Source organism: Myotis daubentonii, chromosome 13 (assembly GCF_963259705.1).
Source record: "Myotis daubentonii chromosome 13, mMyoDau2.1, whole genome shotgun sequence".
Classification (NCBI taxonomy): domain Eukaryota; kingdom Metazoa; phylum Chordata; class Mammalia; order Chiroptera; family Vespertilionidae; genus Myotis; species Myotis daubentonii.
This window is the reverse complement of record NC_081852.1, coordinates 56,043,429-56,066,003: the sequence shown is the minus strand read 5'-3', so window position 1 is coordinate 56,066,003 and position 22,575 is coordinate 56,043,429. Positions and strand designations below refer to the sequence as shown.

The following is a 22,575-nucleotide window of genomic DNA, read 5'->3' as shown; positions in this document are numbered from 1 at the left end:
AGAGCCGCATGTGGCTCGAGAGCCGCCATTTGCCGACCACTGTCCTAGGTGGATTGCTGGCGCAGTAGCTCTTACCTGGCCATGAACACAGCTGGTTTAAAGCTGATGCTTAAATAGCTATCTTGCCTGTGTGAAAATTGCACTTCTGCCAAGTATGAACCTTGTCAAACCTTCGGATGGCGAGTAGAACACAGCGTCTCTGCAGTGGTCTGAGGGCTTGGTTTCTTGTTCCATTCGGACTGCTCCACAACCAGTCCTTGCACGGGGCAGGGTTATTTCAACAAAGGATGGGACCCCTGGTAGCATTGGTCAGAATTGGGGGTGGGGTACAATGTACCAAAGCTCAACCAAAATGATAAAGCCCTCTCATATTTGGAATGCAAAATAACAATGCTGGCTGTGTTCATGAGTAGGACAGGGGAAAGTACTGGTAAAACTCCACCAAACCTTGGCTGCTCTGGCCTCTGCCAGGGACCAAGTAGGAAACCCCATGAGACTTTGGAGAGGGCGTTGTATGTTCATCAGAAAAAGCTGTGGGTCCGAGCTGAAAACATGCCTGCCCCTCACTTCGGCCACTCCCAAGTGGCTTCTATGAAAAAACCTCTGCAGGGCAGAGAAAAGTCAGTTTGGGGCTAAAATCTTCAAATCTCCCACTAGCCTCTGATCCACCATCAAAAAGCTGAGGAGGTCGAGTCGGCCCGGCTCAGGGGTGGAGCACTGACCCCTGCGCCAGGAGGTCGCAGCTCGATTCCGGTCAGGGCACGCGCCTGGGTTGTGGGCTCGATCCCCAGTAGGGGGCGTGCAGGAGGCAGCCCATCCATGATTCTCATCATTGATATTTCTCTTTCCCTCTCCCTTCTTTTCTCTTAAGGGAAAATATATGTTAAATTTAAAAAAGCTTAAGAGGAATGTGCATATGGCTCAGGTGGTCAGAGAAACTGCTATTTTTGTTGTTGTTGTTTGTTTTTCATTTTTAAATATATCTTTTATTGTTGATGGTTTTACAGATATCTTGTAAGCCAAAGGGGCTCTGAGATTCTACTCTAAGCTCTCTCTCCTTCAGGCACATGCTCACCTGGGCCCCTCCCAAAGCTGCTTTTTTCTTTCCTGAAGCTTCTGGAAGATGCCAGCCATGTTGGGCATTTCTCGGGGCTGAGTGAGCCTCTTGGTCCCGGCTTCTTCCCCGGCCTGACCTCTGGGAGGTGAGATGGAGGCGGCCTGGGAGGAGGTCCCCATTCCATGTTCGAGTCTAAGCACGGGCGGGGCCAGCCTCAGATTTGGGTTAGGAGGCAGAGAGCCCACCAGGGGCCCTGAGGCCAATCAGGGTCCCTGTACTCGGGCCTTCGGGGCAGAAAGAAGAGAAGCGTTGGGTCCCCCTGGGCCGCTCCTGCTCAGTGACTCCAGACAAGACCCGGCAGAGCAGTGGCTCTGACAGAAGGCTGGGGTGCAGGTGGCAACTTGGGTCTCACTCCAAAGCATGCAGAGAACAAGCAGACTGTTCTAGAACATTCCTCAGCTCTGCCACAGCTGCACCAGTCCCAGAAAGGGGACTCTTATGGTAAGAACACATTATGCAAACACAAAACAGGGTTGGAGCAGAGACCTGCAGTGGTAGCTGGTGTCTGCCCCTCAGGCTTTGAGAATTTCTTCCAGCCCAGGACCATCCGAGTGTTGGGCAAGAGTCATGCAGAGAAAGCCAACGGAAATCAGGTGAGGAGGGAAAGAGAGAAAATGTATTTTCAACAACACAAATTGTACAACCAAGTCTTAGAAGGGGGCGAGGAGGGAGGGCTTTCTCAGGTGCTGAGTGCCTTTTCCTGTATGATCTGGGGAAGGTAAAAAAATAAAAATAACAAAACTGCACTTGGCAGCAGGTTGGGAGATCCACTGTTTTTATTCCAGTAATTAAACTCCTGATCAAGAGCACACGGTATCATAAAATGTTCGCTTTTTAAAGCAGGTTTGAACTTTTACACAGTCTGTTATAACACGGGCATGCACTCCTGTATACATGTACACTGATAGGGTTCTAGTTCTTAATTTAAAAAAATTTTTGAGAAAACTGACATGTTAAATGAACACGCTAATGAAGACACTGCTGTGACACCAACCAGATGGCTTGTCCTCCTTGGGAAAACATTGAAAGCCTTTTGAACGAGAGTGGTAACTTCATGACTCAAAGAAATTCTCCTAACTGTTGAGAAAAGCAGCCGTTTGGCCCAGGGCAGCGTTTCCCTAGTCTGACGAATCGTCAGAACCACCGAGGCGCTTATTAAGCGTATTAACCTCCAGGGGCCCAGCCAGTCCTCCGGGCTCTTCGTCTCTAGAGAAACGTAAGCACCTGCACCCACCCAGGCGGTTCTAACGATCAAATTCCACACCCACCCTGGTACAATGGACGTTCATCTTTTAAAAAAGTGTATGTGGGTAGAATTGGTTCATTTGACAAGTTTTAATTTTTAAAACATTTCATATAACATACTTCTCAAATCATAGTTTTATATTCAATGGGAAAAAAAGAGAAAGATGTCCCATGTATGACAACCAAATGTAAGCATTGATCTGGTTTTGCCTAATTTGAAAGTGAAAGTGCCAATTGATGTTCCTGTCTAACCGTCATCGGGGTAATTTAAAAAATACTTTATTAAAACAGTATATATTTAGAAAGAGTCAAATCCTCTATTGACCCAAATATCAAAGTCGTTGTGGAGAGATCTCTATACCTTAGAAATGCTATAAGAACTTACTCAAGATTTTCATGACATCTTCATTTGCAAAAACCTACCTGGCTTTTCTCTATGGAGAAAAGTCAGTTAAAAAAAAAAATCAAGAGATGGATTCAAAAACAATGGGTAGAACAAGAGTGGGCTGGCGGCCCGAGGTTGTTCAGGGCAGCTGCCCTGCATCGCTGTGGGGGCTTCATGTCTACGTCCTCCCGGGCTCATCACCGTTCTGCCGAGTGGGCACTGCTCGCTCCCTTCACAGGTGAAGAGTCTGAGGCTTCCAAGGGTAAAACTCGCCCAGTACCTCACAGCTCCAAGCGGGTCCCACATCCGTTCCCAGGCCCACCCCCAGCCTGCACTCTAAGTGGCCTGCAGTGACAACAGCCATCCTCACAGTCTTACTGGAACCAAAGAAAATGCGATGTTGGGAAGTACAGTAAATCTCGATTACTCATCGAAATACGTCCTGTTTCAAGTTTTCCTCGTGAACATAATATATGGCATACATTTTCCTTCTTTGTGTATCCCTAGAATAAGTTTTCATTTACAAGCAATTACAAAAATCCCAATCCTCTTAATATGCATTCAATCAATCTGCAAGCATGTGCGATCTTTCAACAAGAATTTTCTATTGTGTCCAAATAGTGTCCCCTGGTTAATTTTTAAAACTCCATTATAGTTAATCCAAAATTTTCATTTGTGGAAGACCAATACATCCTAAAATCTAAAAAAATTTTTCAAAGTCATTCTAAATGGATATATACAGAATTCCATTAAAATACATTTTCAAGAGAACCAATCATTTACTTGCTAACATCTTGAAGAGTTTCTGCATACTTGTGGTTTGGTTAAAAATAAAAAAGGCAGCATACAAAAGTAAAATTGTTGCAGTGTGTGTGTGGCGGGGGGGTGGGGGGGTGGGGGTGGATAAACGGACACATTCACAGTGATTATCCCTAAGGTGTTTTCAATCCACGGCACCTGAGGGTGAAGCATTTTATTGCCAGTAAAAAGCTTTGCTAAGTTAAGAAGATACTGCATAATTAGTCAGGAAGTTAGCAATATTTGGCCCAGGAAGGTATAGTATGACTTTAACATTGCATTGTGTCCCATAATTTTCTCAAGTTCAGATTTCCATATTTTAGGAACCTGCTGGGATTCGAGGTGGATGAAGCTTGACAATTCTTTCACAGTAATACTGTTTGCTTAGACTCTCAAAAGATATAGCTGGTAGAGATTTTGCATACAACTCTGTTTTTGTTATATAAGCTTTCTCTCATGACAACTGTTAGAAAATTACACAAATTGGGCAATCATTTTATTTCTAAATGATTTATATTTTTGTAATCAGCAGTTTTGTCAATTTATTTTTCTAGGAGAAAAAAATGAACACTTAAAGGTTCCAAAAAGAAGCTAATAAAATTGCTTGATTGTTTTTAAGCGACATTTACAAACTTTTCTCACTTTTTTGAGAGATAAAATACCACAGGGAGATAAAAACCAGCTCCACTCCCTCCCCTCAAAAGAAAAAACCCCACAGGGCATAGATAAAATTGCTCTAAGAATTAGTCTTATTCTTAATGCATGGAAAATAGCAAAATATCATGCCAACATAAGGAATATGCACCGTAACTCATAAATGCCTAATCATTAAAACAATGACATAGTCACGGTTAGATGTAACCTAGCAATCTTATATATGATGTAGCTACATAGTGTATGATCATTCCTGATATATATTACATTCGATCCTCGCCAAATTAAGCTATGTATAAATGGCATTATAAAATCAACATTTTCTATCACACTAGTGTCCTGTTCTGCTACTGCACAACCATAGCATGCAAGCAACTAGGCATTAGCTGTAAACAGTGAAGTATCATTACCTTCCAGAAATCCAAAGAACATGAAAAGTACATATGTAGTTCTAAACATCAGTGATATTTAAATGACTTTCAGATTGAACAAAACTATAGCATATAAAGCAGCTTTGGATATCTCTCAGTGTTCTCTTCGAATACTTTGTAGTCACCCTGCAGTTAGGAACCTCGCAACAAGATCTGTAATGCCACTGACCCCTTGTGAACTGTGGTCAAGGTTAGGTCACACAGGAGCCTACATCCCAATGTGAAAGCTGTTTTATATCATCTTCCCTTTCTGCCATAATTCAGGGGTTTGAGTCACTAAGAATAGGTTAAATGGGGGCAATAATGAACTTATTTATCACACGGGAGACTTTCGCTCAGGACACCTATGTGTTCACATTGGAAATAAGAATTCTGTAGATGCGTGCCAGCTAAATGCTCTTTTCGGCTTGTGTTCTCAGGGAGATGGTTGGCAGGAAGTTAACCTGGGTCAGATTATAACCTGGGAGGTGTCGCTCTGAAATACTTTTCATCACATTTGTAAGGGTAGATAAAAGCTAGCAGCTAGCAGAAGGTCAAAAGAAGATGATCTGTTCTTTTGAAAACGCAGATGGACCATGTAGGTTTGATCCCATGGTGCCCGGGCAATTAAGAAGTTACCATGTGAGGGCAGAAGCTGGCACGCTGCAAAATCACGATTTCAGCTCTCTTCGGGTTCGTGGTGTTGGAGGCTGTGTTGGGAGGGAGGGGGAAAATTGATTGCTGGCCAGGCTTTTCCATGCTCTATCGGTTCTCATAATGAGTTAGGCAGTTGGCATGGACCACAGGAAGGTCCTCTTCACTCAGAATCCTAATAAACCTCCTGTGAAGTTGCACCCACCATCCATCCAAATGGACTCATTTGGGTCTGCATTCCAGTTAGGTGGAAAACAGTCACATTCTCAATCTGACTTTGGGCCTGAAACCGTCGTGTGAAATATTTAAATGCATTTCCTACATTCTACTAAATCAGTCTCGCATTTACATTTACAGTGAGATAAAAACAGCATTTAAAGCTGTTGCAATTTGTTCATTTCCCATTCATATAGAAGCGATTTAAGTTTGCTTATGAGGCAAAAACTGTACAATTCTCATCGTTCAGGCATTATAAAATGTCTTTCTTTAATGTCTTGGGATATAAACAGTTTGGTTTATACGAATTACATATTTTTCATCTGCATTAAGAAACAATATACATATTTTTTTCCAGGGAAATTTAAAGTTATCTAGATTAAGCCTAAGAGAGTCATAAAAACTGACTTTATCATCCATGACCTTCAATACTGTTACTTCTAGAAAACTCGTGAAGATTCTTTGGCCACTTGGGTCATTGCCCACTTGGAGGGAACTGCACTTGGGTCCTGGGACCATGAAGAGTTTTGTCTCCGGACAACTCGAGGCCATAGGGAAGCCTTTTAAAAGGTGGAACAGCACAACTGATCCGGGAGGACTCCCTGTTTCTCAGACGCAAGTTCCCTGACGCGTTGAGAGGTGGTGTTTCCGATTCCGCACGCCCGACGTCTTGTCTTTACTGTCCGAAGGCTTCTGTTGTGAAATGTCTACTAGAGCACTGGCAATTGCAAGGCCTGGAAGACAAGGAAAAGGCCTTTAAATGTTTGCTTAGATCTTTCTAGAAAGGCGACAGTGGTGGCGTAGCACGTTATTTTTTTTTTTTGTTTTTACATTCAGGCATCAAACACTGAGCTGTTTATTGGAAGTTATCAAGTAGTTTGCCCTTTATTTACCAAGTTTCTTCACTGGGTCACAGGAACTTAAACACAGGGAGAAGAACAGGATTAACAAAGGTAACTGGCTCTGACGTCAGACCATCAAGTTCAGTGCGTGACAGGACACCAGAGTGATAGTGGGTGTGACCCACGACTTAGTTTCTACGCCTGGACACAGGTTTCCTTTGGATGGACAAGGGGTTTTCAGTGTTACTAGGGTTTATTTTGTGTGTGGAACAAAGGTCATCGCATTACAAATTCTTTTTAAAATTTTAGGGCGGTTTTAGGTTTCCAAAGAAATTGAACCAATATTGATGCAGGATTGTTATCTAAAGTCCATAGTTTGTTTACTTTAGGGTCCATGCTTTGCATTGAACAGCTCTATGGGTTTTGACAAATGCATAACATCATGTTCTCACCACTATAGGAGCATATGGAATGGTTTCCCTGCCCTGATATTCCCCTATACTTTACCAAGTGCATTACAATCAATCACTTTTAGCCCTGATATTCCCCTATACTTTACCAACACATCCTTCCCCTTCTCCTGTGCCTCTGGTCATCACTGATTCTTTTTCAATGTCTCTACAGTTTTGCCTTTTCCAGAATCTCATAGAATTGAAACAGTAAAATATAAGCCTTTTACAGATTGCCTTATTTCACTTAGAAATATGCCTTTAAGTTCCATCATATCTTTTTTTGGTTCAATGGCTCATTTCTTTTTATCACCAAATAACATTCCATTGTATAGATGGACCACAGTCTGTTTATCCATTGAAGGACATGATGACTGCTTCCAATTGGGGCAGTTATGAATACAGCTACCATAAACATCCACATGCAAGTTTTTGTGTGAACAGAAGTTTTCAGTTCCCAAATACCTAGGCGCATGGTCAGCCTATGTTTCAGTTTTAAGAGAAACTGCCAAACTGTCTTCCGAAGTGGCTGTGCCATTTTGCATTCCCACCAGCAATGAATGTTGCTCCACATCTCTGTCAGCATTTGGTGTTGTCAGTGTTTGGACTTTAGCCATCCTAACAGGTATGTAGCTGTAGTTCATGGTAGTTTTAATCTGTAATTCCCCAGTAACATTATGTTGGACATCTTTTCATATGTTGCTTTGTTATAAATATATATCTCTTCTTGGGTGAGGTCTCTGCTCAGATTTCCTGCCCATTTTTAATGAGGCTGTTTGTTTTCTTATTATAGTTTTAAGAGATTTCTTCTATATTTTGGATATCAGTCCTTCACCACATATGTGTTTTGCAGATATTTTCTACCAGCCTGTGGCTTATTTTTTCATTACTTTAACCTGGTTTTAAGAAAAAGAAAGCAAGCATCCCAGGGATAAAGATCTGTTAAGCACAGGTAGATATGGAAGAAAGATGACCTATAGCAATTTAGCTGATAAATATTTTAAACATAAGAAAAGGACCTTGAGTATTATGAGCAGAATTTCAGCCCCAAAGTGATCTCTAGCTCTCATGGGCAATAAAAACCTAATGCTGAGTTAAACAGTGTTGTCCTTTGATTGACAGGAATGTTTGGTAAGATGTTCAGGGGCAGGAAAGAATTTCCTAAATTTGTAATAGCAATGGCTCAAACAGATACCCTGGTTTATCATAGCTACACACAGAGCTCCCTATAATTCTTGAGTAAAGCATAATGTACCCAGTCACCATACTAAACCAAGAGACAAGACTGCCTTCTGCAAGGTCTTGGGGACTTGATTCTGGATCGAGCTGAACCAATCCTGGAGCCCTCACAGACATCTTCTCAATGCGCTGCTATTAGAAGGCCTCGCTTTTGGATCTTAGCCTATGTAACTGTCATTAAACTATTTTATTCCTCTGGGGCAATGTATTCTAAGCTGGTTTATAGGGGAACCGGCAAGGTCAGGTGAAATATATGTGGATGTATATGATTTTTTTTTTTAAGGAAAAAGGAGCCTCAAGTGCATTTGAAAACAGAAGAGAAGGTATTTATGGAGAAGGAGAAATTGATGGTGTTAAATGGAAGGGATTAAAAAATTACAGCTCTCCCAGCTAAGGTAATAATCTTACATATTTACCTTTAAGAGATGCTGTTAAATATCGTACTCTTTCAGGATAGTAAATATTTCTTAGAGATTATTTAGAGATAATACAAGATCAAAGAATCAAATTTTAAATAAAACTCTCTTGTTTGACCTTTGAAAAGCACATATGAACTTCTTGAATGTCCCCCACAGATGTTTTCACCTTATTCTGCTACAGGAAATACTGATTTTGTTATTTCTTTAGGGAGGGAGCCGAGCCGAAGCACATTATTTAAGAGAAAGCCACAGACCATGGCTGTGCTAACCCAAAGTTCAGTTCAGGCAGACCTCCAGTTCCCTCAGATCTCCCATCATACTTCTGTCATAATTTACAGCCTCCTGTAATTCCACTGCTGGCACCATCTTATCCAGAGACAGCCAAATATGACAAATAATGTGGATATATCTCCTTTAATGTGGACAGAGACCACTTACACTAATTTCAATGATCACAGCATCCAAATATGAGATCATGTTGTTCATTAAACTATCGTATGACCTAGTCTGAAGGAACTCTGAAAACAAATACTTGCCCATTTTCATGTGGGAGGTACAGTGCCAACAGAGAAGTAAACAGCTGGAGTTGCCAAAACAGGAAATTTTATGCTACTCCGAAACTGTCACTGTATCTTTGTATTCTGGAGTATATGAAGTCCAAAGCCTAATTAAAGTAGCGTCTCTCACACCATATCCTGAGTTTACTAATGATCTGTAAGCTTGGAAGCATATTCGGTTGAAAATAATAAATCAATAAATCATTTCAGTTCTTAATTTACAAATAAAATTGCAAATCATGCTTACTTTTAACTTGACAGCTGTTTGTCCTTTCCTCTGAAAATGAAACATCAGCTGCATTTGCAGACCCTATGTAAACGGCAGGAGGAATGTAGGAAGCCTCGCGTTCCTCCCCCAGTGGTACCCGAGTGTCCACAGCTGACCCGCAGAGCATGCTCAGAGGGCCACCTGCCCAGGTCTAATCTTCTTGATGGGCCGAGTGAGGTTTTCATTCAGATTTAATCTTGTGCCCCACACAGCTTGTGGCACACCATGAGTTATTCTGCTTTATAAATCCCGTAAGATTATTAATAATTTGCCGGAAGCTGGTCCACCCTTGCTGCTTGACACAGTCGCTGCAGGGAAGAAACATCTGCACAGCATATGTTTCAAGGGACCTGGCGTATATGGCATACTGTTCTTAATATGTTTGCTCCCCTTCTTGGCGCTATGTGTTTTAACCAAGGTCACCTCTCCAAGAAAGGTTGTTTCCCCAGGTGGGGATTTTTCCCTGGAGTTAGGGATTAACAGGACTAAGGAAGGGAATAAAACCCCTCAACTAAATGCCAGGTGGGTAATTAATCACTTTAACTACGAACAATCACACTTAAGCTACATAATCTTTACTTAGGATAATCTCCTTCAGTTACTTCCTTGTAGCTTAACAGAACAATAGAGTAGTGACCTTGGAATGGAGATAACAAACGCCCTAACCTTTGGAATAGAATGGATAGGATTAAAGTCAACTGGTATAAATACAGATGTAACAGGAGAATAAAGATAGAACCTGGCTGGAGAACCTGGATAGAACCTGGCTAGGCTGCTCATCAACTGAACGCTGTCTCCGTGTCATTCCTTCTTCGCCGACTCCGTCCACACCTTTGGGAACCCCCGGACCTGCTGGGGTTGGACCCCAACACTTAAGTGTCAAATTGTTGGGTGCAAGATTTTTATTATTATGCTTGCATTTCTTCATATTGTAATACTTGGGGAACTTTAAACAATAAGCACCACCCACAAATCGCCAGGTCCTCCTTCGCCTACAAGAGGGCCTAGCCCTAGACGCAAGAGTAAACGAGAGATAGGGCCCCTGGATTCCTAATGGCCTAGTGTGTGGAAGACTCATTAAAAAAGAAAAATTAAAGCAACTTCTATCCATTCCCTTCAGCATACTTTATTGTAGGGAATCTGAGTTTCTTAATTGTTAAAAAGAAAAACCAAGTCAGTGGCTCTTTCAAGAACTATAATAATACCTGCCCTTCCCCACAATGTAATATTTATATGCTGGTGAGAGACTGAATATACACATAGGCGATGGCCAGACCACATATAAAATCAGAACCCTGGTCCACAGCTGCACAACCTGCCCTGGAAACCAACCCCCATCTACCATACCCAGCACGGGAAATCGACCTGCCAAGGCTGACTTGTAGCAAGTCAGTCCGCTATCGCTAATAATTTTGAAGTCAAATGATTATCCCTGTAGCCATGGGCCCCAAATACCCAGGACTTGATTAATAACCGACAGCTTCTGTGAGTTTTGTCCCTGCTTCTACCTTAGGACCAATCAGAGAAGAGAAAATATGCTCCCCTAACAACCACATAGGATGCCCTGCTTCTCATTAGCCTGCCTCCTGCTTCCCCAGGCCAGCAGCCTGGGCACACTTGGGCCTTCCACTTTTCCCCTTCTAAAGAGTTCCCACACATTCACCTCTCTTTAAGTCTCTGCCAAAACACAAGCAAGCTATGGCTGACTCCCTTGTTATATATAGCAAGTTCGGAATAGCTGGCCTTTGTTGTTATTTGGTTTGCTTTCACACTGATGATGAAGAGATAAATATACTGGTAGCTTGAGATCTTTCCTGGATTAAAGAAATATGCATCCATAAAATAAAAGCAACTTAGTAGTAAGTCCTCTGTATTGCGGTCTGAGGCAAAAGCTTTCTCCTGGTTTACATTTCCCCGGGAACTGTTTCCGGTGAGCGGTTATCTGGTGATGACCCCACAGTCCCCACACCATAGGAGGAAGTCCCTCCTCCCCCCTGGTAGGATGCTGCATGCCTAGTGGCTCATGCTGGCGCCGTTAGAGTCCCATTAAAACCAGGCTACTCCAGAGGACCGTTTTTTCAAAACGTCACACAAATCATCTGGTGAAATCCACTTACTGTGTTCTGTAGGCCTAGCACAGTTCCTTGTTATCGAAGCAATACAATTAAGTGGGGGGACAATTCATTATTTCAGACCAGTGGGCTACAGGAATTTCATTTACCATGTCAAGATGATGCACAGACGCTGCGGGCTAGCAGAATCTATATCAAAGTATCCCCGCAGACTCAATAAAAATGTTGGGGGGTTACATATGTACTGTAAGTTTTACCTTTTTGCACTTGTAGTTCTTGAATATCAGACACTATGGCATTTAGGTTATTGAAATCTGAATTCTAAACCTCATAAGAAAGCAAGTACCCTCTCCTGTGTCCTGTTCCTTCTCCCATGGCCCCTTGGCCATCGGAACTGGTGCTTGCTCATGTGGAACCCCACGGTGGCTTGTCCGGGTCGCCCAGGGCAGGGCCGCTGGGAAGAAGGAGGGTTCCTCCGGGGACATGTGGATTTCCTTTGGACCGTGGGCACAATTTAGTCATCACTGGTTTGGATGCTAAGAGCTACCATAGGTAATTTTGTAAATAGTAGAAGTTGTACCCAAATCAGATCTTTACCAAGAACCTTAGAAAAAAAACCCCAAAATATTTTTTCCTAAAATTTCAGAACTTTGTTTCTCAATACCCACGTATAGACATGCCCAAAAGAAAATGCAATGAAAATGTCTAACAGCTAAATATTTGGATGGCAAATATACCTTTTTAAACCACTAAATTTGCAATGAAAACCACTATGGAGAAGCATTGAGGAATTTAGTTATATTTAAAAGAACTCTAGTTTTTTCCTAATGGAAGTAGAATGATCTTAATAGACTCTGGCAGTAACAATCTAATCATAAAATTACCGATGTGTGTGTTTTTTACAATTATGCAGAACAATTAATAAGTACAGCAATAAACACTGCACATCCAATGAAATTGCCTTGAAAGAACACTATCACTTTATATACAAACATAGCACTTCCATTTTACATTTGCACGAAGCCTCAGAAAAGTCATTCATTTTGGCATGCTCTCCTCCCTCCCCCCGTCTGTGTAAGAGCAGGCACCACTATATATTTTAATTTTCCAGGAAAACAGCTTCATTAGGCGTGAAAGGTTAATTGCAGGTTTAAGTGGAGCTCAGGGAACGGTGCGGGGTGTGTGGTGAATTGCACAGTCTGCTGCAGGAATACTTGAATGAGTGTTGTAGACTGTTTCCCCCACTGAAATGCTTTACGACCTCATTTACTATCTGTCTTCTTTTACGGCTTGTATTTGTAGTTCTTCTAAACCTTTAATGGCTATAGTTTTATTTCACTGTAATCAGATTTAAATGGAAATCCCATGCTGAGATGTTTAAATGTTTTCCCTCTGATTGTATGTCGCTACATACTACCAGTCAGAGTCTCGGTGATCCTTCCCAGGATTAAGAAAGTGACTTTGGGAAACTCTGATGTTCCATAGACTCTGTCTATTGTGCTGACTTAATTGAACACTCAGTGTGGCCACCCTTGCCAATATGCAACCGGGGCTGGATGCATAATTAGAAAATATGCATTTCCATTTTAATTTATCTGCTGGAAGGCCAGCACAACTGAAGTCATTATTAGGCAAAACTCCAAAGGTTACATTGTTGAACAAAAATTGAAATACTTTAAGTGCTGAAAACACAGGAATGACAAATGGACTAGTCACATTTGTCTGAGACTAAAGAAATATTTATCTTCACCTACAAAAAACCAATGACAACTACACAACTACACATGTCAATGTTTAAATACAAATGATAATTGTATTCTGGTTATAAATTTGTGTTTGGCCTTTAACACATATTATTTTAAAATTTCATTTAAAGACACACTGTCCATGTATTCGAAAATGTAGTCCTCTCTAGCAGCATAGATGCCACTTTCTATAACACTGCCAAGTCCTCCCTAAATTTCATATGAACTGTTCCCTCACTGGTTAGAATGTGCTGAAGAAATAACGACCACTACTGTCTCAAGTCATTGATTAATGCAAATCTTCAAGGCTTTAAACAGGTAAAGCTTTTTTTAGATCTTATCAATTCTACTGTTAATGACATACTAGGAAGTAATATTTTGAAAAATCTGTGATTTTTTTAGAGCCACAAACATTACAAGAATCAACATTGTAGCTACCTTTCATAGTTGTGACATAAATTTCCGAATAATATTCCCTCTTTTTAAGCCAACTGGGAATATATTTTCTAGTATTTTCTTTCTTTAATTAAAAAATCTGATATATGATAATCCCTTAATTTAAGCCTTAATAATCCTTAATTTAACTGAAGCACTTACTGCTCATTGAAGACACTGAACTATAGCAGTTTTGTAATAAAAGGAATAATTTATTTTTCATTAGTTAGGGACATTGCACTTTAGCATTTCTAGTAGTAAAATATCATTGGTTGCTTTAAACTAAATGAGATTATATGTGAAAGTATTTTGCAAACTGTATTTATAATATATTATACAAGGTGAATCATTTCTATTATAAAACAATCAGTTACTACTAATAATAATATGAAATCACAAATGTCCAGAAAACTCCAAAGTCCTAAGGATCAAAAATTCTTTGTGGAGTAAATCATTTCATTCGACTATTATTTCTTGAGTGCCTATTATATACATGCTGGGCACTGCTCTGATCCTTCAGGATTTAGCAGTGAGTGAGACAGAGAAGACATAAAGATTCTGCTCTGCATGGAGCTTATGTTAGAGTGGATCAAGCTCATGCGTTCCTTTGACAAAGTTGTGATGATTAAATGGAAAGGGCTTAGAAATGTGCCTGCCACATAAGAGCTCAAAAATGTCCATCATCTGACACAAAACTATATATAGCACCCTGAAGATGCCACTGAAAAAACTACTAGAACTTACAGAAAACAATCCATTTATAATTGTGTCAAAAAAATACCCTAGAAGAAAATCGAATCAAAAAGGTAAAAAAGACCAAACATGTACTCTGAAAATTAAAGAAAGAAACTGAAGAAAATACAAATAAATTATGCTCACAGATAAAAAGAATCAATATCACAAAATGTCCATACTATGCAAAGCAATCTATAGATTCAATGCAATCCCTATCAAAATACCAATGACATTTTTTCACAGAACTAGAAAATATAATCCTAAATTTATATGAAACCACAAAAGACCCTGAATAGCCATAGCAATCTTGAGAAAAAAGAACAAAGTTGGAGGTATCACGGTATGTGATATCAAATAATGCTACAAGGCCATCGAAATCAAAACAGCATGGTACTGGCATAAAAACTGATACGTGGATCAATGAATAGAATAGAGAACCTAGAAATAAGCCTAAACCTATATGGTCAATTAATCTATGACAAATAAGGCAAGAATATACAATGAGGGAATGACAGTCTAGTCAATAAATGTGTTAGAAAAATTGGACAGATACATGTAAATAAATAAAATTAGACCACCTTCTTACACAGTATAAAAGAATAAACTCAAAATGGATTAAGGACTTAAATGGAAGACTCAAAATTTTGCACATTAAAAAAAACCATCAACAAAAATGAAAAGACAACATACTGAATGAAAGAAAATATTCACCAATGATACATCCAATAAGGGGTTAATATCCAAAATTTCTAAGAACTCGTACAACTCAACACACACACAAAAAACAATAACAATGTAATTAAAAAAATAGGCAGAGGACCTGAATAGACACTTCTCCAAAGAGGACATACAGAAGCCAAGAAACATATGAAAAGATGCTCAATGTCACTAATCATCAGTGAGATGCAAATTAAAACCACAATGAGACATCACCTCATACCTGTCAGAATGGCGATCATCAATAAATCAACAAACAACAAGTGCTGGCAAGGGTGTGGAAAAAAGGGAATCCTCATGGATTATTGGTGAGATTGCAAATTGGTGAAAACAATATGAAGTTTCCTCAAAAAAATTTAAAAAGCACTACCATACACCCCAGCAATTCCACTTCTGGGTATATATTGTAAGAAATCCAACACACTAGTTGGAGAAGATATCTATGCACCCCTATGTTCATTGCAGCATTATTTATAGCCCAGATTAGAAGCAACCCAAGTGCCCATCAATAGACAAGTAGATAAGGAAGTTGTGGTACATATATACAAAAGAATATGACTTGGCCATAAAAAAGACTGAAATCTTACCATTTGTGACACATGGATGGACCCAGAGGGTATTATGCCAAATGAAATGTCAGTGACAGAAAGACAGATACCATATGATTTCACTTATATGTGAAATCCAAAGAACAAAAAACAAACAAACAGATTAATAGATACAGAGAACAAACTGAAGGTCACCAAATGGAAGGGGTTTCTGGGGATGGGTCAAAAGGTAAAGGGATTAAGAAGTACCAACTGGTAGTTATAAAACAGGGAATATAGTCAATAACATTGTAATAACTATGTATGGTGCCAGGTAGGTACTAGAATTATCTGGGGATCTCTTCATAAATTACATAATTGTCTAACCACTATGCTGTACACCTGAAACTAATAAAATAATACTGTCAACTGTAACTGAAAATTAAAATTTTAAAAATGTGATCATTGTCATCATCGAGTGAGAAATTTGAAGTCAAATAGGAAGCAGTAGACAAAATACTGGGCAAGATTTTGTCTCTATCCTTCAGTAGCATTTAATCTTAATCATTCATTCATTCAAAACTTAGTATGCATACTAATTGTGTGGAATGCCAAATAAAGGACAAAACTTGATAGAACCATGGAGTCACGGACAGCATCAATTTAGACCAACAGTGTCAGTGAGGTGTTACGTCCTCAATCCAGAATTATTTTGATGTCTTGGATAATAAAACTGAGAACTTGCTCCTGAAGAGTGTTGCCCATTCATTAAAAAATCTGAAAATACTTGGAATTGATTATGGGAAAATAGAAGAATGACAACATTAACCAAAGCATTGTTTATATTGATACTGCTTTATTACTGGCAATACTACTACTAATAAACTTGTATACATTTTTTTAGAGTTAAAAATGCTTTCACATTCATATCTAGGTTGTTCCTTAAGACTGTTCTGTTGGAAGTGGGTCAGGAAGCTATTTTTATACTTGCTTTGCAGATGGCCTAAAAGAGGCAGCGAGTGATTAAATGACTAGTTCAGGCTCACAGACCTGGTGGTGGTGGTAGGACCCGAACCTAGGAGTCCAGATCCCTTGACTTGCACTCTATTCACTTGAGAGCCATTAGAAGGAAACTGTTGCTTTAGTACAAATGGCCTAGCACATGATTTTGAGTCAAAGAAAAAGAAAAACAAAACCGGTAGGGGTGTGAAATCAGTTATGGTCAAAGCCATTAATTAGTGCTGATGGTAATAAAATTATAATTCCATAAAAACAACTATTGTGTTAACATTAAGTTAATGCTTACTGAATGCCAGCCTCTGCCCTAAGTACTTTGATGCATGTTTTACCCATTTATGCCATAGAAAGGAGTGGGTGACAACACAGATTATATCCATAAACATGTATAGAGGGCATACTACAGGCTGTCTGGTTAAAGTTGGTTGCTCTCAAAGTCATTACTAAATAGCATCAAGCTAGGGCAAGAAGGCAAGAGCTTCTAGGTTTGTGCTAACATTCGCACAGAGACAAAGTCTATGAAGTGGGCACAAGGCATGCAAGAAAGCATGGCTGGCGTGGCTCAGTGGTTGAGCGTTGACCTCTGAACCAGGAGGTCATGGTTTGATTCCTGGTCAGGACACATGCCTAGGTTGTGGGCTTGATCCGCAGCGGGGGGCGTGCAAGAGGCAGCCAATCAACGATATTCTCTGTCATCATTGATATTTCTATCTCTCTCTCCCTCTCCTCTCTGAAATCAATAAAAATATTAAAAAGAAAGACAGAGGTGAGATCGGTGTGGAGGTCAAAACTTCCTGATGGAGATGATCTCTGAGCTGGGTTGAAAGATGGGAAGGACCTAGTCAGATGAAGAACTCTGGCATGAGGGATGTGGTGTTAGGAGAGGAGGGGTCAAGTCTTGGGTGGAGAGCCAGCAGTCTCTGCCACTGGAGTGGACCAGGTCCCCTGGTAGAAAGAATAGAGTAAGAAGGAGAGAAGATCAAGGAGAAGACTGATAATGGTGGAGGGGAGCCCGTGAGGAGACAGGAACATCCAGAGATATATGAGAAAGCCAGGACTGGGATTCTCCACAGACTTTATAAGCAGACCAGTCAGTGGCTACTTACAACCTGTGCATCCTATTTTTGTTTGCAACACATAGTCCCCAAATTCCATGACAACTGTAAGCCAGTCGAGTGTGTGGTTTCCAAGCTTTTTTTGATCTGAAATCCAGAACGTCCCTTGAGAGATTTCTCTTGGAAGGAAGTAGGAGTAGGTGCCTGCTAAGGTCACTTCTGGCTCTACACACGTATGACTTCAGCAAGCTGGCAGCGAGGACCACACTGAATATTAGAAGGCAAGCTATCAACTACAAAAATGAATTTTAGTATTGTCCAAGGTGATGTTTCTGCTCCCTTAAGTTCATAGCAACTCAATATTTTAAATAATTTCAACATTAAAGAATTTGAAAATACACAGCTACCTCTGCAAAGTCAAATTATTACTTTAACAAACTCCGATGGCAAAATAAATTTATGCCTCTTATATAAAACTCTCAGATCACAGGAAAAGTTAGATAAAAGTATGCAAATCCTCACTTGTAGCCATTTAGAGAAAATGGAAGACAAAAATGCTACCCAGAATCATGATTCTTCCATTAATGTTACTATAAATTGCTTAGATCTTCCCAAAAGTTATTACAGATAACTTAATGGCCAAAGGCATTTTAACAAAAACAGATGTGTCTGCAGCCAAACTGATCCCTGATAAAGTTCCTTTGCTGAAGGTAAAGGCTGTATATTTGTACAGCGTATCTCTCAGAACAGACTTCAAACCATTCCTCTGACGTTTGCTAAGTGATCCTGGGCCCCAGATAGTACACATTCTCCCCAGTAATTCATAACGGGGACTTTTAAGAAGGATTTGTTTAAATGACCTCCTTTAATCTAACAGGATAGTACAAAAGCAGCTTTCATTCTCTGAAGCAATTTGGAGAATCTGACTGAGCATAGCCCATAAATGCTAACCTTTCTGAGTGCAAAAAGTATCATTTTACCCCACGCTGCCTTTGGGAGCAGTCACATGGCCTCTGAGCTACTGTCAATTGAGAAGTGTCACAAAGAGTCGGCATTGGAGGGAACCTTTACACTCTGCGGGTGGGTAAATCGCGGACGGAGCTGACTGGAGAGATCTGGAACTTTCTGATGTTATACCCAGCGGGATAAACACGGCCCTCAATTCACTCCACGTTGTCTCCAGTCACAGAGAGAATCTTCACAGGTTGGTTCCACAACCCCTGACTGCAGTTTCCTAAGTGATTCGCCAAGTGTGCTTGTAAAAGGAACAGGTTCCTCATCGGGTGGCAATGAAGAGGGTTAAGAGATGGATGGAAGGAGATAGAAATTCCGATTAGCACGTGTCATTACAGAAGGCCTACCAGAGAGAGAACCAAGATGTCATTTGCGGGGAGATGCACGGCTTTGCCCACTTTATTAGGCATGTTCACTTCAGACGTTATCTCCCTACTTTCAGTAAGTGCCTTAGCTGGCAGAAAGATGAAAAAAGTTGCTTTCAGGTCAATAAAGGAAATCTCTTCTGATCAATGGTAGATTAGAGCAGGATCTTCTGAACCGTGTGGACTCAGCTGCATTCTCTAAAGGGTTTTTCTATTAGTCTCACTCTGAGGTCTGGGCAAAGGGCCAGCTCACCACCCAGATGCTGCGGACATTCAGCCCAATGGTCAATAAGTTCCCAAAATTAGAGCATTTATTTATTTAGAAAACAAAAGACATTTTAGAGGCATTATATTTAACTAAGTACAGAAGTATATATATCAGAAGTGTGGTATTGTCAAGGTTTTTAAAAAGTATATCTATTTCATCAGATTTGGTATCATATTCTTCTACTTCAAATCCTTAATTATTGAAGTTGGAGAAATGAAGATGATAATTTTTATTTGCAAAGGTATTTAGGACTTTCCCTAAACAATGTCAAAGAGGATCCTGAAAGGCAAAACGACAAATGGCTGCTAGGTCACTGACGAGGTATGCTGAGTCCCCCTCCTTCTTTGGGGTAAAAGAATACCTTTTCACTGGTACAAGTGTTTTTGACAAATTGAGATCATGATAATCAGAACAAAAGCAAATTCTCTGTGAATAATTGCAGATTTTAGGTAATTATATTACATCCCATTTCACTTCCTGGAGTTGCAAACAGCCAGCCAGTTGTTTTTATTTCTTTGGTCAAGTATGAATTAAGCAAAGGGAATGGAGAAGTAAAAATACTGATCTGCAGCTAATAAGCCACAAAGCCAAAGGACTATCCACTTTTTGCTAAAGAACTAGAAAAATTGCAATAATGGAAGGTCAGTGTACAAATAAACAGATCGTAACACTCATGACTAGATGGCTACCGTCTAGTAGCAATCACTCTTTGTTGCATATTTACAGCACCCTTTGCAGATTATAGACAATGTTTATAATTCAAACTGCAGCGGGAAGGCCGGGGAAGGGTGGGGGGCAGGAGGGAGGCGGGTAAGAGATCAACCGAAGGACTTGTATGCATGCATATAAGCATAACCAATGGACATAAGACACTGGCGGGTAGGGGAGGCCAGGGGATTGTCAAGGGCGGGGGTAAAAAAAAAGGACACATATGTAATACCCTTTGTAATACTTTAAGCAATAAAATAAATAAAAAAAAATACATTGCATGAGCTGCCTGCGATGATATGGCTGTCTTGGTCCAGAACAACTTGTATGGCCTGAAACTTCTAAAGCTGAAGCAAGAGCTAAGCCACTTCGACCTAAAATTGAATTTTAATTCAAATAAAATCATCAATGAAATTGTAGCTTGCTGACTTGCTTAAACTGTGCAGATCAGTCTCTAGTTATGGTGCCTTCACGTGTGACTAGATCATGTCCTGTAGTTTATGGTCCAACATAAGAGGTGTCGTACTCAGACTCTATTCAGATGTGTAATCAATGGCAGAAGCAACTGAGGGGCAACCCTCGAATAGATCTCTAGAATTACTGCAGGATGAAATGAAGTGTTTAGCAATTGTAACCAATCTGGGGAAAGGCCAATTTTGAAGAGGAAAACAAGGCACCTGATGCCACATGAAGATAATTTTAAAGCATGGAGCACTGGCATTAAAGCCTGAATTGGACATAGCTACTCAACCCTGAGTCCAAGTACATGAGGAAATACTTCTGAAACTCCCCCAAATGGCCAGTATTGTAACATGCGAGAATCTATACCATATTCTAGGAAAGGATTTCAGTGACCCCCAAACTTCTAAAGGTGCTTCCTTCACAGGTTAATATTTAAGCTTTCTCCAACATCTCTGTGGTTTGATATTTGGAAAGAAAGGTGAACTGAAAAGAGAAAATATGTATTTTTTTTATACACAAAAGCAATCTGTTCAACTTTCCATCTTTAACATCTTGACATGTGTTTTGTTCTACTATTTCTCAAAATTAGCTTTACTATAAAAGTTCATATTAATTATCCCATAATGTAGGCTAATCACTGCTGACATTTTGAAAGAAGACATTAAGGAAGCCAAGATAAAAATGAAAATGTGGGTGAAAAATATTACATATGTTCCTCATTACAGCCTGCAGTGCTTGCTTCTCAGTGAGCTCATTTTCTCTAAAAGTAAAACCCAACAGTGATGGCTATTGGAGGCAACACCAACTATCTGGACCTCTGACTTACTCAAGCACGGATCCTTCATACTTGGCACTTCCCTAGGTCTTAGATGGTGAGCCAAAAAGATGTTGGATGTGTTTCAGTTTTAATTTCATTGTTTTATTAATTTTTATGACTTTCAGTATGACATAAAAAAGATGGAATTAGTATAAAAGATTTACACGTTAGCTTTCTCAATTTAAATGATTAGCCTTAGAATTAAGTGAGCAGTAAATCTAATCTGGCACTGCCTTTTACATTTCATGAACAATGCAAGCATTAATATTTAAAAAATCATGTATTTTAATTATACAAAAATTCCTAAAACCCAGTGTGAAATACAGGTAGTCAAATTTAGCTTCTACAAATATTTTCCTTTTAAAAAATATGAGCAAAATTAGCCCCTACAGTTTGTTTCTTTAGTCAATATAAAGTCAATAAATTCAATAAAAAAATAAACTTTACCATATAAAAAGTCAAAATTTCTCCTTGTTGAACTGAGTGAAAAACCAAGCAGAGCCCTGCCTGGTTTGCTGAGTGGTTAGAGCATCGCCCTGCAGACTGACGGGTCATGGGTTCAATTCCTGTCAAGGACAGGTAGCTTGGTTGCAGGCTCAATCCCGGCCTGCTCCCTCTGTCTCTCCCCCTCCCTTCTACTCTCTCTGAAAATCAATGGAAAAAAATAACCTTGGGTGAGGATTAACAACAACAATAATAAAAGAAAACCAAGCAGAAATGCAATTAAAATGCAAAAGCAAGAAAAAATACTGATTTTGATTCTCTCATGTTCTCCAGGTTAAGTATTCTACAAAATGGGGCTTACAGCCAGTTATGGCAAAGAACACAAGGATTCAGTGAGTTTGCCAAGCCTTTGTTTCTTACAATCCCATTGAAGTGAACTTAGGTCATCTTAAAAATATGAGGAAATCAAGCTCCTAGGACACATTTCTAAAATCCTATTTAATAAACAGGGAATATGCTAATTGACCCTCACATCGTTGCAAAGATGGTGGCGCCCACAGCCAATAAGGAGGGAATATGCTAATTGGATGCCCCGCCCTCAAAGATGGCAGCGCCCATAGCCACAAGATGGCCAGCAGGGCAGGGCAGTTAGGGGCAACTGGGCTGGCAGGGGAGGGCAGTTGGGGGCAACCAGGCCTGCAGGGAAGGGCAGTTGGGAGGGACCAGGCTGACAGGGGAGGGCAGTTAGGGGTGACCACCGGGCTGGCAGGGAAGGGCAGTTGGGGGCGACTGGGCCGGCAGGGGGAGCGGTTGGGGGTGATTGAGCTGGCAGGGGAGCAGTTAGGCGTTGATCAGGCTGGCAGAGGAGTGGTTAGGGGTGATCAGGCTGGCAGGCAGAAGCGGTTAGGGGCAATCAGGCAGGCAGGCAGACGAGCGGTTGG

At 40.3% G+C, this 22,575-nt stretch overlaps 1 protein-coding gene across 2 annotated transcripts in view; it reads right to left on the bottom strand.

The window, feature by feature from the left end:
• Positions 1-1,864: 1,864 nt before the first annotated feature.
• The window catches only part of ATRNL1 (attractin like 1), a 464,000-nt gene continuing 443,289 nt past the window's right edge, over positions 1,865-22,575 (bottom strand). For both annotated transcript variants that reach the window (XM_059661521.1, XM_059661522.1), the window contains one exon: positions 1,865-6,213. In XM_059661521.1, the coding sequence (XP_059517504.1) occupies positions 6,089-6,213 (125 nt within the window). In that variant the 3' untranslated portion in view covers positions 1,865-6,088. The remainder of the gene's footprint in view (positions 6,214-22,575) is intronic.